This window comes from Aaosphaeria arxii, assembly GCF_010015735.1.
Source record: "Aaosphaeria arxii CBS 175.79 unplaced genomic scaffold BU24scaffold_4, whole genome shotgun sequence".
NCBI lineage: Eukaryota > Fungi > Ascomycota > Dothideomycetes > Pleosporales > Aaosphaeria > Aaosphaeria arxii.
Window position 1 is genome coordinate 1,978,282 of NW_022983477.1, and position 13,842 is coordinate 1,992,123.

The 13,842-nt window shown below is 49.1% G+C and overlaps 5 protein-coding genes across 5 annotated transcripts; 3 read left to right on the plus strand and 2 right to left on the minus strand.

Moving 5' to 3' along the window:
• The first annotated feature begins 139 nt into the window (after positions 1–139).
• Positions 140–1,390, plus strand: BU24DRAFT_187939 (N-acetyltransferase). The gene is made up of 3 exons (XM_033521679.1): positions 140–197; positions 248–330; positions 396–1,390. Exons 1-3 carry the CDS (start codon positions 176–178, stop codon positions 1,002–1,004), a joined length of 714 nt encoding a protein of 237 aa, XP_033384264.1. The 5' UTR covers positions 140–175; the 3' UTR covers positions 1,005–1,390.
• BU24DRAFT_422236 (26S proteasome subunit P45) lies at positions 977–2,753 on the minus strand. The gene is made up of 3 exons (XM_033527942.1): positions 2,311–2,753; positions 1,416–2,259; positions 977–1,363 (listed from the first exon to the last, which is right to left on the minus strand). Exons 1-3 carry the CDS (start codon positions 2,525–2,527, stop codon positions 1,243–1,245), a joined length of 1,182 nt encoding a protein of 393 aa, XP_033384265.1. The 5' UTR covers positions 2,528–2,753; the 3' UTR covers positions 977–1,242.
• Positions 2,754–2,868: 115 nt separating this feature from the next.
• BU24DRAFT_422237 (uncharacterized protein) lies at positions 2,869–4,841 on the plus strand. Its single transcript, XM_033527943.1, has one exon. The coding sequence runs from the start codon at positions 2,902–2,904 to the stop codon at positions 4,717–4,719; it is 1,818 nt and encodes a 605-aa protein (XP_033384266.1). The 5' UTR covers positions 2,869–2,901; the 3' UTR covers positions 4,720–4,841.
• Positions 4,842–4,988: 147 nt separating this feature from the next.
• BU24DRAFT_391247 (uncharacterized protein) lies at positions 4,989–7,244 on the plus strand. The gene is made up of 5 exons (XM_033525105.1): positions 4,989–5,151; positions 5,203–5,909; positions 5,957–6,501; positions 6,553–6,964; positions 7,022–7,244. Exons 1-5 carry the CDS (start codon positions 5,034–5,036, stop codon positions 7,157–7,159), a joined length of 1,920 nt encoding a protein of 639 aa, XP_033384267.1. The 5' UTR covers positions 4,989–5,033; the 3' UTR covers positions 7,160–7,244.
• A 102-nt stretch (positions 7,245–7,346) lies between these two features.
• Positions 7,347–13,242, minus strand: BU24DRAFT_462147 (ARM repeat-containing protein; the record flags this gene model as incomplete). The annotated part of the gene is made up of 6 exons (XM_033531966.1): positions 7,347–9,242; positions 9,294–9,495; positions 9,543–12,143; positions 12,197–12,883; positions 12,939–12,985; positions 13,075–13,242. 6 exons carry the CDS (start codon positions 13,240–13,242, stop codon positions 7,347–7,349), a joined length of 5,601 nt encoding a protein of 1,866 aa, XP_033384268.1.
• Positions 13,243–13,842: the final 600 nt, after the last annotated feature.

Consider the following 13,842-nt stretch of genomic DNA (forward strand, 5'->3'; position numbering starts at 1 on the left):
ATGTCAATGCGTCAGTACCACAGCGACGGTTCTGGTCCGCAGGTGTATCAACCTTCGTTGGACCAATCACAAGCAATAGTGGGGCTGGCCCAGGGCAAAGTTTAGGTGGACAACCACACAACCTTTTCCGGATGTCAAAGCACCCAAGAACTCTTTGGTCAACCTCGCGGACAACATGAGACTAAACGAGCATACCGGTGAGGTCAATCTTAATGTTAGTTGACTTGAATGCTTATTGCTTCTGTAGCCGTTCTCAATTCGAACCAAATTCTTCTGGTACCTTATTCAGAACACCATGTGCCCGCCTACCACGAATGGATGCAAGATGAGGTAATCAACGGCGGAATTAGATTGGAGTAGCTGCACTAGGATTGATGTAACTAACAATGCTGTAGGAGTTGCAAAAGGCTACCGCTTCGGAGCCTTTGACTCTACATGAAGAGTATGCAATGCAGAAGTCGTGGCGTGAGGATGCCGATAAATTGACCTTCATTGTTTGCACGGCTCCCGCAACGGAAGAGTCTGAAGCCTCAGATTTCCAACTACAAAGAGGCAATCAGGATAGTCCTGGGAACATGATGGGTGACATTAATTTGTTCCTGAATGAAGACGATGAGCAAGATGATAGTAGCCCAACCTTCCAGAACGTCGTAGGAGAGGTGGAAATCATGATAGCGAGGAATGATCTACAGGGAAAAGGCCTTGGCAAGACGATTCTGAACACGTTCATGTGGTACATGCTTTCATCTATGGACGAAATCAGACAAGAATGGCAAGCACGGCATGGTGTCTCCGGCAAGACGAGCAACCTTGCCTATCTACGAGTCAAGATTGATGCCAGCAATACTCGAAGCATTCGGCTATTCGAAAGCGTAGGCTTTTCAAAAATTCGCGAAGAGCCGAACTATTTTGGAGAGTTAGAGTTAAGGTGGCCGATTTCAAGCGGGTCAAAGACAGCAGTTGAGGAAAGGTTGGAGACGGTTCCACGTGTTCTGAATTATTAATGATACTTTGAGGTTGGGGTGAGCAATCCTTCTGCTACCATAATGCCGTAATAAAGTACATTGTTGATTTCTATCGTGACGCATATCAAATCTCTCGAGCCTCAACTGAACTCAAGAGAAGATATCGTTTATGATCTGCTCGCCGCGCCATTTTCGACGGACGCAGCCATCTTCATTTGAACAGAACCATCACTCTCACACAGCGCAAACCGTGAGTGTCACGTACAACCACCGTCATCTATAGCTTCTGGTATTCCAGTTTGCCTTCCAGTTTCTTCGACTCGGCCATCTTACGTACTGCCTTACTGAAGTCATCTTGGTTGATCGAGTCCCTGTAGTCCTTGATTGCGAAAAGACCACTATATCAAATTAGTATAAGCCAATTTGTATACAACCAGTGGTTAAACTTACGCCTCGGTCACAATATTTCTCAGATCGGCTCCGTTGAACTGATCGCTCATCTTGACAATGCTTTCAAAGTCAATTTCTCCGTCCGTTTGTACGCCACTAGCGTGAATCTTGAGAATTTCCAATCGGCCAACCTCGTTAGGTAGAGGAATCTCAATCTTTCGGTCCAAACGACCAGCTCGCAGCAAGGCAGGATCAAGTGTATCCGGTCGATTCGTAGCCATGATGATCTTCGTCTGTCCCAGGTAATCGAATCCGTCCAGTTGGTTGAGCAGCTCCATCAATGTACGCTGGATTTCACGATCGGCCGATGTGCCCTCTGAAAACCTTCGTCCACCAATAGCATCGATTTCATCCATGAAGATAATACAGGGCTCGTGCTCCTTGGCATAGCCAAACATCTCTCGGATAAGACGCGCTGACTCTCCAATGTACTTGTCGACGATAGCCGAAGAGACAACCTTCAGGAAGTTGGTCTCAAGACTGCTCGCCACCGCTCGGGCCAATAGAGTCTTTCCTGTTCCTGGTGGGCCATATAGTAGAACACCCTTCGGTGGCTTGATGCCTACTCGTAGGAAAAGCTCAGGATTCTTCAACGGAAGCTCAATGACTTCTCGTAGCTCTCGAATCTGGTCGTTAAGACCACCGATGCCACCAAAGCTGACCTGCCCGGGGTCTTCGAGTGACATGTTGTAGACGAGGGGATCGACTTCGCGGGGCAACATTCGCATTATCGTGAGGGTGGTCATATCCAGCGCAACTCGAGTGCCCTGCTTCAGCTTCAACTTATCGACTTTCGATCGACAACCAACGACGTATCTTGGCCCCGAGGATGCCTTGACGATGACTAGGACACATTAGCGAGATATCATTGTCACTGGCCCTGTATTATACGTACACCGCTCCTCATCCAGCTGCTTCAGCACTTCGCCTATTATCTGCCCAACGCTCTGTAAGGCTTTGATGTTGTCTTCCGACACGTCAAAGTCATGCTGGAGACCTTTGATTTCTAACCGCAACGCCTTGAGTTTGGCTTCCCACTCTCTTGAATCCAGAAGCTTATTCTTGTACTCCTCGAGCGCATGCTCCCGCTCTGGGTCACTGCTGCCGCTCATTGTTGATGTTCTCGTGGGTTTCGTCGGAAAGTGATGCTGTATGCCGCAGGCAAGCGCAGCGGCGGAGGTAGGTAAACAGTAGGTTCTTGGCTGTTCGGAGGCAGTTTTCGAAGGTATGAAAAGTTCAGAGCTACGGAAAGCTCAAAAACAGTTAGAAGGTAGCGTTACTGGCAGAGACGATGATAGAAGGTGATGGGGAAGCTTCTCGTCCACCTGGCGGGCGTCGAGCTCGGAGTGATGATTAGGCTTGGCACAGCACGATCCACACCGGATTAATGTGTGCCCGCGGTCGGTGTCTGAAAAGTTTATGCCGACATTTTTTTCTAGGCCTTCTACAAGCTGTGAAGGAAACTTTGCGACTCGCATTAACGACCATGTCCTCCTTTTTCACAGTTCCCGCTTCGCAGCGGAAACGAAAGAGGACTGAAAACTCCGGAGTTACGTCGAAAAAGCGCAACACTGAAGCCACCACAAATCAATCGAGGAAGGCACCTCGGCGGACAGATCGCGAAGATTCAATAAGTGGCAGTGGGAGCTCAGATGATGAAGATGGGACAAACTTTGCAGAGGAACCGGACGAGTCGGGATCTTCGGGCGACGAGGAAGAAACAGCGGCAGAGAAACGACTACGTCTCGCTGAGCGGTACCTCGACAATATCAAGAACGAAGTTACAGAAGACACGATAGGATTCGACGCTGCAGACATCGACCGTGATCTCATAGCAGAGAGGTTGATTGAGGATGTCGCAGAATCAAAGGGCAAGATATACAGGAGCATCGCTGCAGAATTGGACGTTCAAGGTGCATCTCATACGTTTGGAAAACTCGGACGCGATCGTAACATCACCGGCTGTGCTGTTCACTTACCGTACGCTTGGACAATAAGCAAAGATATGGTTGTTGCAAAATGGGAGATTGCGGATCCAAAGACCTACAGCCCCGACGCCACTCAATCATCGACAAATTTTACCCCCCGCAAGGCACCAAAACGGGTCATTTGGAAGAAGGGAAACAAGAACAAAGTAAAGGAGCATGGCTTCCAAGGACATACGGGGAGAATCATCTCCATTGCAGTGTCGGACTCCGGGAAGTTTCTGGCAACAGGTGATGAGACTGCCCGTCTTATCATCTGGGATGCTGAGACTTTGACCCTCCGCAAAGTTTTTACACAACACCGCGCCGCTGTGACGTCTCTCTCATTCCGAAGAGGTACAGAACAATTGTTCTCTGCGTCAGCTGATCGCACCATCAAGATCTGGAGTTTGTCAGAACTAGCATACATCGAGACACTGTTTGGACATCAAGACACTGTGATAGATATCGCGGGTGGCTTGGAAACCAATCAGGAGACATGTGTTAGTGTGGGCGGCCGGGACCGCACAGCAAGGTTGTGGAAAGTAGTAGAGGAAAATCAATTAGTCTTCAGAGGTGGCGGCGGTAGTGCTCGTCACAAGGGTATGGAAAAACTACGCAAGGGACGTTTTGGGGCCAAAGTGGATGACGAAGAGGATGCTGAGAAGGCTGGAGGTGCACCTGAAGAGGACGATGATGCACCTATTGCATACACAGAGGGGTCCATTGATTGCGTCGCTCTCCTTGATGGCCAGCTATTTGTTACAGGATCAGACAACGGAAGCTTATCATTATGGTCGGTGCAGAGGAAGAAGGCTCTCTTTACGCTGCCACTCGCCCACGGTCGCGATCCGCGGATACCGGCCGAACATATGTCGGCAGATGTCGACGCTGCAACCAACGGCCAAAAAGGTCCTCGACTGGCAAGATATATCACATCAATCGCGACCGTCCCATACGCCGATCTTATTGTCACCGGGAGCTGGGATGGCTGGATACGAGCATGGCGCATTGGATCTGATAAGCGTTCCATCGAGCCTCTAGGAACAATTGGCCGCATCCCCAGTCATGAGGAAAACGATCTTGGCAACGGAATTAGGGGAGATGAAATCGCATCGGACAGCTTTGCCCGTGGCATTATTACAGGTCTAGCTGTGGCAGAACGAGGCGACAGGGGGAAGGACGGCCTCTGTGTCGTAGCGGCTGTTGGGAGAGAACCGAGAATGGGACGTTGGATGCATAACAGTGGCGCAAAGGATGGCATTGCAATATTTGAGATCCCCAAGAAGATTCAACTGAATGGAGTCTCTGAGGGATCGGAAGAGGAAGATGCTGAATAAATAGGATATTTGACTATTTTGTCTGAGGATGATAGACAACAACATGATACCAATTCACACCTAGCATTCTGTGAAGGTCTAGCCTGCACTGTATATTCATCTAAAAAAAAATTGTAAACTGCGATAATTGTATAATATATGATTCTGGTCAAATTCTTGTGAAAGCTTGATCTAGGATCACCACAAGACCACGTGAGAGCGCGATTGCCTGAAAACGCCACAGGTGTGGCTTCGATGTTCGTGCACCGCATTCTTCTTTCCACAACCATCACAAACCACACCAACTCCTCCACGGATCTTTACCCTGCAACAACATGGATTCCGACGGTATAAAGTCGCCGCGACTAGGCAAGAGATCTCGATCTGAATTGGAAGAAGAAGAGCGCGGTGCGACTCCCGGCGCAAAACCTGGGCTCACCGCAGCCGACGATGGTAATGCCCTCTTACTGAACGCATTGTGCACGCTCTACTCACACGAAGCAGATGATACATCGTCCGATGATGACTTTGGACCTGCGCTTCCCTCCGCTGCACCCAAGAAGAAGAAGAGGAAGCTGCCGTACGAGAGGCTGTACATCGCTGCCCTACCAACTGCAAACCGCTATTTTAAATCGCTGATGCACCGAGACCAACTATGCTTTACCACATTTACCCCCTTTACCGATTTTCTCATAACAAGCTCCATCGATGGAGTCGTCAAGTTCTGGAAGAAGGACTTCGGTGGTATCGAGTTTGTAAAAGAGTTCCGCGCACACGAGGGAGAGATTCGATCCGTGAGTGTGAGCGTGGATGGACGCAGCTTTGCGACGGCTGGTGTGGACAAGACAGTCAAGATATTCGATGTTGTTACTTTCGATCTTCTCGCCATGGTCGAACTCGATTACGTACCGAAAGCATTGTGTTGGGTTCATGGCCGTGGTGCTTCCCTCCCATTACTTGCGGTTTCTTCGGAGGAGAATTCATGGATCAGAATTTACGACGGAAGGGGCGAGAGGCAGGAACCGATACATGTTCTCAAGAGCGTTCACAGGACACCGGTCTCCCTGATGGCTTACAACAACGAATACGATTGTGTTGTGTCAATTGATCAGGGTGGCATGGTAGAGTACTGGCAACCAAATGGAACGTATGAGAAACCCGAAAGTGTATTCTCAATGAAGAGCTCCACCAATCTGTTTGAGTTCAAGAAGGTGCGTTGGCTAAATCGGCGTTTTGTTCGTGCTCTAACATTCTCTAGTCCAAATGCGTACCTTCATCCCTTACAATATCACCAACTGGCAAACAATTTTCGACATTCTCCTTCCCTGACCGCAAAATTCGAGTCTTCGATTTTGCTTCTGGAAAGTTATATCGAACTTATGACGAATCAATCGAAACGATAACGCAAATGCAACAAGCTGGTACAGCCCTTACCAAACTCGAAGACATTGAATTCGGTCGTAGACTGGGTGTGGAACAAGACCTCGACAATCCACTGATCCGCCCACGCATGAATGTCATCTTCGACGAGACGGGCAACTTTATTCTCTATGGTTCCATGTACGGCGTTAAAGTATTGAATACGCTGACTAACCGGGTGGTCAAGGTATACGGCCAGGAGGAACCTTTCAGACCCCTTCATCTAGCACTCTACCAGGGTCAGCCAGAGAAGAAGGGCGTCGTCACGGTGGAAATGGCAGCCAGTGAGAATCCTTTGCTCCAGGAAGCAGAAGCCCGTGACGCTATGCTTTCCTGCACTGGCTCAGGCAAAGTGCGATTCTACATGTTTACCAATGACAATAGGTACGCATCTTCAGAACCACCCTCATGGTGTGTTTTTGCTAACATCGACAGTGTGACCAAGTCGGAACGTGACGTACAAAACGAGAAGCCCCGCAACATTGCCAGCAAACAAAAGGAAGAAGCGAAGCAGGCCGCCACGGGTACATCTGCCACCATCCACACAACCTACGGAGACATCACCATCCGCTTGTTCCCCGAAGCGGCACCCAAAGCCGTCGAAAACTTTGTCACTCACGCAAAGAACGGGTACTACAACGACATCATCTTCCACCGCATCATTCGCAAGTTCATGATCCAAACCGGAGATCCCATGGGTGATGGCACCGGCGGCGAAAGCATCTGGGGCAAAGAATTCGAGGACGAATTCTCGACTCTCAAGCACGATAAGCCGTACACTGTAAGCATGGCTAACGCCGGACCTAACAGTAACGGGAGTCAGTTCTTCATTACTACAGAGAAGACGGTAAGTTCCTATATTTCGCATCCATATGATAGTATCGTGACTAACAGCGCGTAATAGCCATGGCTTGACAACAAACATACCATATTTGGCCGCGCCATTCAGGGTCTTGACGTAGTGCATAAGATCGAAAACACAAAGGTTTACAAAGAGAAGCCGGAGGAGGATATCAAAATTATCAACATCTCAGTTACGTAGATAGAAAAGTTCTGGAATACCCTTGCTGCAATAATACATTTGGTTTCGTTACCATCAAAGTGCTTCGTCGGGCATATTCTTCTAGAATGTCTAATGCATTTATAAACTTGGATACTACCGCTACTATATTTGTAACCTCTCTAGGACGGCGTTTGCCGCGTGATACTGCCTGCTAATCTACGTCTACTCACCCAGCCTTTGCGAGAACATTCCTTACAGCTGCACTCCTCTCACCGCCACCCACCTCCGGCTTCAATTTCTCAACAACCCACGCACATTGCTTCACTTTAGCAATGGCAACCAGCGCCTCAGCCCTCTTCAATCTCATAGCCTCTGGCAGTCCCTCGAACGTAGGGTCGAAAAGCACTTTCTCAAGCGCCTCCTTCGCCTTCGCGTCTGACAACGGCAGATCAGCGGGTACTCGTTCGAACAGCGAGAGCAAGGACGTGAAGGTCTTGAGGTGGATGTCCTTCGCGCGTGTCGAATTGGCTTTGGCGATGAGCGGAAGGATGGTCGTTAGTCGGTCTGCTAACTCTGTAGGCGAGAGCTTGTTCGGGTTGGGAGCGTCCGATAAGGCGGAGATGCAAGCGGAGATGGTCTTTTCTTGCAGTGCCACGTCCTTCAAGACTTCTCCCCCGTCCACATCCATTTTATCACCGTCCTCGTCTCCATCTTGATACTCGTCGAGGACGCTTTCTACGATCTCTGTTACTGCTTGGGATAATTCGAGATCGTCCCTAGCTCTGCAAGTCTTGCCTAGGGCCTCAAGGGCGAATGGGCGATAGGCCTTGTTCTGCCTCTTCGCCTCTCTGATCGCGACCTTCTCGATCTGTTTCGCAACTTTGGCGTCTGCGGTCCACAGACTCTTGCCGCGCTCGGTGAACCTGACGAAAGCTTCCAGGACGATTTCTTTTCCTTCCCAGGTCTTTCCTCCGATCGCTTTGTCGAGCGAGGGCCATACGATGGTGGCGTTGGCTTTGTCCATGTCCTCGGTTCCACTCGTGATCGACATGATTGCATCCGCGACGGTCTTTGCGGATGTGTGCTTGAGCACCCATTTTTGACTTTCGAGATGCTTGTCGGCGAGTGCCATGATCTCCTTCAGGTACAACAGTACTGATCTGCTACCTGCGACGTTGTCGGACCATGTGTCACTAAACAATTGCTTGACGACGGAATGGCTATCGTGTTTTGCGAGAAATATAAAAGGGAGCAGCTCAGAGGCTAGAGAGTTGAAGCGATCTGTAGCGTTCTTGGAGATGGATAAGATGATGTCACCCGCAGCAAGTCTGCTCTTCTCATCGTCCGACTCAAAGTAAAGCTTGTGACAGAAAGAGATGGAAGAGAGAAGTTGCTTGTCAGAAGCGAGTCGAGCAACGTATCCCGCCGCGGCGGCGTATGAAGAAGAGACTGTCTCGTTACGGTCGTAGACATACTTTTGTATCAACTTCATGAAGCCGTCTGCGTATGGCTTGAATAGGAAATTGTGTCGTGTGCTCAAGGTGACGAGAATTCTTGAGCATCCGACCTTAGAGGGTAATCCAACGGCGCTCTTCATGGCAGATTCAACCCGCGGTACAATTGTCTTCATCGTGTCTGCATCTGCCAGGTCAAGGCAGCGCTCGATCGATTCTGTAAGTGGAGATGCCCTAACGCTTTGAAGACGCATGTCGTCAAGCTTTTGCTCAGTGAGGTTGTATTTGGAAGCATTTAGATGGATATAATTGATAGCTTCTGGTTCCAATGAACTGAGCAAGCCGAGCAAGCGCTCGACCAGTTCTGGTGAGTGAGGATTGAGTGTTTTTGCACTACTCTTCTTTACGATCTGAAGAAGAGTTACGACCGCGAATGTGCGCACGTCTTCTGCACTAGATTCGAGACCGGATGATGAGAGGAGGAAGGGAAGTACGCGGGAAAGCATGGCGCTTGCAGTCTTCGTCGACGAGTCGCCAGCCTCCAACGACCGAGTAAGAAGGGCGGTAAGAACTCGGGCTAGGGATGCGGCCGCAGCTCTAACGGATTCTTTAATGTCGTCGAGAACTTTAAAGCATTTATCCCAGACTTGGTCCAGAAATTTCTCATACTGCGAGGTTTAGCTCCCATACATATCTGAAGAAGAATCATGATCGCTTACCTTCTCCAGCCTACGACCTTGTACAAGATCTGAAATAGCTGCACATGAAGCTTGACGGACTCGCCACTCTTTGTTCAAAATACTAGTCAGGAGGTCATTCATAATTGCATCGAAATGCTTGTCGATAGTAGCCGAAGAATCTTTGACCAGAGCATTCCAGATATCATTCATAGATCGCTGAACATTTGTGTTCGGGTCAAACCTACACTCTGTTAGCATTGCACCTAGCATGTTAGATTATTGACTCACCTGTATCGGTACAGTTTGGGATATAGCTTTGGGTTTTCGGCAAGATAGCCATCAACACTTGAATCAGAGAAGATATTGCTGAGCCCAAAGCGGCCAAAGGCTGCGCGGCTTGACCAGATGGAATTATTTGAAGCCAGAGACATGAAGCGATATACGAGACTAGAGTCTCCCACCTCGGAAGCGAGATTGAGGATATCTTTGTAGGTCGTTATAGAGCCATCTCCTGTAGGTAGGGCACCTGGCTCAAACAGTTGAGTGTCTTCGGACACTGTGCCAGAGATACTGGCCTTGTTGTCAGAGAAGGAGCCTACGAGATCACGTACAAGATCATCTTTGAGTTGGCGGTCTCCTTTCTCATACACAATCCCAAGACCTCGAGATGCCGCCTCCTGCACGACCTCATCTCGATCGGTAAGACAGATTTTGAAGGCAGTTTGACACTGGGGCAAGTAACCTTGGATTTCCGGCTTGTGTCCACAATATTGAAGCAAGCACAGCAACCAGATGACCGAAGCCTTTTTCAGAGAAGGCTTGGTCTGGCGACAGCCCTTGAGTGTCTTCTCTAGAACAGTAGACAACGTCTTCTCTCGTATCGGGCCCTGGGGCGTTCTGACTTCAGCATCCCAAGGGTGGTGTGTCTGTTCCGGATGCTCAACATCGAGTTCCGCAGCCAAAGCTTTGGTGTCCCACCCAATGGCAAAGCAGCTCAAAGCTTCGCCCACGGAGAATTGCACCTCGGGTTGACGGACTTCGTGCAATTCATAGAATTTCTCTGCTAAGTATGCATAATCTGTTTCGTTTCCTTGGTCGATATCGCCTTCCTCTGTGGTCATCGACAAGTGGCCAAGGGCGAGCACGGCACTTGTAATACCAGACTTGGCTGAATCGAAGACCTTCTCTACAACATCCCGGAATTTGGCGTAATCGGCCAGTTTGGAGGCCGTGATGATTTGGAAAAGACTCAGCTGGTCAAGGCAAGAAAAGACCGCGGCCTTCAGAGTGGCGTCACTAGACGTTTTAAGGATGTCCACAATTACCTGTAGCAATGTTCCGATATGTTGAAGTCCATCTGATTCAGGATCTCTCCAGTGTTTTCGGCTGAAGAAATAGCTGAGGGCCACAATGGCGCCGCTAATTTGATTGATTTCTCCACCGACAGCTGACTGCCAGTCTTTCAACCTTTCAATGAGTTGGCCATTTATTTTCTCCACAGTCTTCACGTCACTGTCCGTATGTGATGCGAGCAAACCATAAGCATGGGTCGCGCCTGACCGGCGAGGAGCGTTGTTCGAGAGTATTGAGGGCAACAGTGCTTGGAAGTCATGCAGTAATCTGGCCTCCTTCCAGACAGCTTCCGGACACAGAGCGCAAAGGCTGACAAATGTGTCGCCGAGATCGCCAATATCATTGAGCTCATTTTGCGTAATCTGTTCGAAGCAAGCCCTCAGTAGTAGTGCGAATGAGCGACTATGAGCGTCTTCAGCCGCAAAGGCCCGGAAAGCTTGACGAGAGCGTTGATCCGTAGTGAGTAGAGTCTCTAATTTCCTTCCCCAATCTTGAGACAATTCACTCTGGATGCTCTTTTCATTCAGCGCCGTATGGATAGCAACCTGTGTGCAGTAATTTATGACTGCAGGTAGTGTATGAGCAAAATGGTTCTGGAAAGCCCTGACTTGGGCTACGGGAGCATCCTGTATGTCCATGTCGACACCATCTTCGCTTTCTGGTCGCCGACTAAAGATGTAGTCTACTAATTCGTCGAAGTTGGGAAATGCCATCGACTTTTCGTTTTCTCCAGAGCCGAATGATCTCGACATGGAGAAGAGATATGGATCCAGTCCCTTTTTACCCTCCTCTATCACCTCGTGTCTTTCAGTGCTGCCACCACTAATCGCAACGATGTTGATCCATCTGGCTAAGACATCAACATACGGGAGGCATCCATTGGCGAACCTTGTCGCGACGTAGCGTGTATTTCTAGAAAACTTGTCGGCATTGGCAACTTCCTTGGATGAGTCCGCCGTGGAGTATTTCAGAAGCGTTTGTCTCAATCGATTCTCGACTTCTGGATCAAGCGGGCCTGCAAATCCACCAAGGACTGAAGAAAGTGCCTCCTCGATACTCACAGCTACGTCACGACCAGAAGAATCTTCTTTCAAAGATCGGAACAGCCATGACAATAAGTCTAGTGATGGTTCGAGAAGGATTGTTTCTGAGGAGGCCTTTGCTAATAGTCCGATGGTCTCGTATCCATACCTGCGAAGCTCAGAATCCGAATCTCGATCGGGGGCCGGCCAGCCTTGATCTTCAATAAAGGCGCGTAGATTTCCTACCAGGCCTTGAGCAATTGACTGTAAATCTGACTTTGAGCCACGGCGAGCCACGAAATTGACGAGAGCAAATATAGCTGAGCGGAATCTAGACGCTTCTCGTCCTGCCGTGCTTTGAGCATTGGTACCAAGGTCGGCCGAGAGCAGACCCTCTTCCACGATTTTTGACACTTGTTGTGGATAAGCTGTAACACGGACGGATCTTGAAAAGAGACCCAATATCTTGATTCGAAGCGGCGTTTTCGCCGGCAGGGCGCCTTCGGAGGAGCTCCTAGATGACCGTCAGTTGGCAAAACAGTACTCATGTGGGTAGTGCGATCTTACGAGCCGAAGTAGAGGTCAAGCAATCCCTCTATTAGATTTTGATCTTCAAGATCGGTCGCCTGCATGACGCGCTTAAGGACATCATCTCCTATCTCAAAGATCCTTGAGTTTGTGTCGGCAGATGCATACAATGCTGGCAGTAATTTCTCATTATCAGTGAACATGCCACTGGCGAGACATCTTGCTACTAGGGCTTTAGTCTCGGTCAAGTTCAAACCGGCTTGTGCAGCAGGATCCCATGCATCTGGTTTTCCAAACTGTGTGAGGAATTTGTACTCATCAACAGAAAGCCCTGGGCACCTAGGAGCTGGACCATCTGCATTATTTTGACGGACTACAGCTAACAACAGTAACTTGCCAAACCAATGCGAAAGAAATTTAGCATCTTCATCATTCATTTGTAGTTTTTCCCGTAGTTCGCCATCCTCCTTGCTACCTCTCAGAGGAAGCTTGAAATGGGTGAGGAGTCGCAATGTCAGATGAAAGAGTTGTGAAGCATGCTGTGCAGACTTTGCATAGTCCTTAGCGATGCCGTTCACTAATATGGGCAGCAAATCAAGTCTTTCAGAAACAGGTACCCGTATGATACCCTGCTGGATGTACATGATATCAAAGTGGCGTATCAAAGCAACATCGGCATTTTCTTTGTACTGCGTTAGTAGCTTTTTGACTGGAAGTTTGATTTCTCTGAGGTGTAGATTAGACGAATCTGCCAAATTGAAGAACATATGGTTAAGCATACTGTGGTGGCATGATGCGTTTGTTTATGTGTTGGCATATAGATATAACCTAAACAATGATGCGGTCGTCAGTGGAGACCGTACATGATATTGGATGGAGATGGATGCATTCGGCGACGAATGAAGCACTAAACGCACCTTGTTCCTTGCTGCTATGTTTTCTGAGCCAAGTTTCAATAACAAGGCAGCCAGAAACTTGTCCAGAATTGTTTCGAGCTTTTCATCCGAACTTGCTGCTGCAATTCTGAACTCTAGTCGCCCAATGAGCTGCAGCTCTCTTTCCTCCGGACTGAGCTCTGATGCCATGTTGGCTAGACGTCAAGCAATAAGAGACAAAGTAAGTTGGATGGAGAGTTCACGGGGGTAAAATGGTGGTTCTAGCTGGTGAATTGATATTGCATAGGCAGATGCTGATGGCGTGGCGCATGCGGATGTGTCGTGTACCGTGCCCGGTTGGTGTGTAGTCAGTGTCCGGATGCCTTAGACTGACTGGCGACTGAGCTTCTAGATCATTCAGTGGGTGATTACCGATTCAGTTGTCGTTGCCACACAGTGTCTGCAGTATCCCCATTGCTTACTTCCGTGTGCAATAAATGCCAAGATAGGGGTGATAGATATCGATGGAGTCACTTTCCCCATCAACAGTTACTGTCCCTCGTCGTCGGTGTCGGAAAAAGAGGGGCGCACAGACCATGTATTCTGCGATTGCCAGTGCTGGGCTGGGTCGGTGACGCAGGGCAGAATAACCTAATACTCGTAATACCTCGTCCGTCTTAGGAAACCACAGACCACACCCTCATTATACACACATACAAACGCCATCATCTTCGACCACCTTCTCTCTCTCTCTTCCTCTTCAACCTTAGCCACGCACTCCCTCTGCTGCCTATCTGCCTGCCTTCCATA

What these genes read in the sequence shown, in the direction of transcription:
- BU24DRAFT_187939 (XM_033521679.1), top strand. Translation starts at nt 176, where the DNA reads ATGAGACTAAACGAGCATACCG. An exon ending in GAGACTAAACGAGCATACCG is followed by an intron (nt 198 to 247) that starts GTGAGGTCAATC and finishes TTGCTTCTGTAG; the next exon opens with CCGTTCTCAATTCGAACCAA. An exon ending in ACGAATGGATGCAAGATGAG is followed by an intron (nt 331 to 395) that starts GTAATCAACGGC and finishes ACAATGCTGTAG; the next exon opens with GAGTTGCAAAAGGCTACCGC.
- BU24DRAFT_422236 (XM_033527942.1), bottom strand. Translation starts at nt 2,527, where the DNA reads ATGAGCGGCAGCAGTGACCCAGAGCGGGAGCATGCGCTCGAGGAGTAC. An exon ending in GCAGCTGGATGAGGAGCGGT is followed by an intron (nt 2,260 to 2,310) that starts GTACGTATAATA and finishes AATGTGTCCTAG; the next exon opens with TCATCGTCAAGGCATCCTCG. An exon ending in AGAAATATTGTGACCGAGGC is followed by an intron (nt 1,364 to 1,415) that starts GTAAGTTTAACC and finishes AATTTGATATAG; the next exon opens with TGGTCTTTTCGCAATCAAGG.
- BU24DRAFT_422237 (XM_033527943.1), top strand. Translation starts at nt 2,902, where the DNA reads ATGTCCTCCTTTTTCACAGTTCCCGCTTCGCAGCGGAAACGAAAGAGG.
- BU24DRAFT_391247 (XM_033525105.1), top strand. Translation starts at nt 5,034, where the DNA reads ATGGATTCCGACGGTATAAAGTCGCCGCGACTAGGCAAGAGATCTCGA. An exon ending in GCTCACCGCAGCCGACGATG is followed by an intron (nt 5,152 to 5,202) that starts GTAATGCCCTCT and finishes CACACGAAGCAG; the next exon opens with ATGATACATCGTCCGATGAT. An exon ending in ATGTTTACCAATGACAATAG is followed by an intron (nt 6,502 to 6,552) that starts GTACGCATCTTC and finishes TAACATCGACAG; the next exon opens with TGTGACCAAGTCGGAACGTG.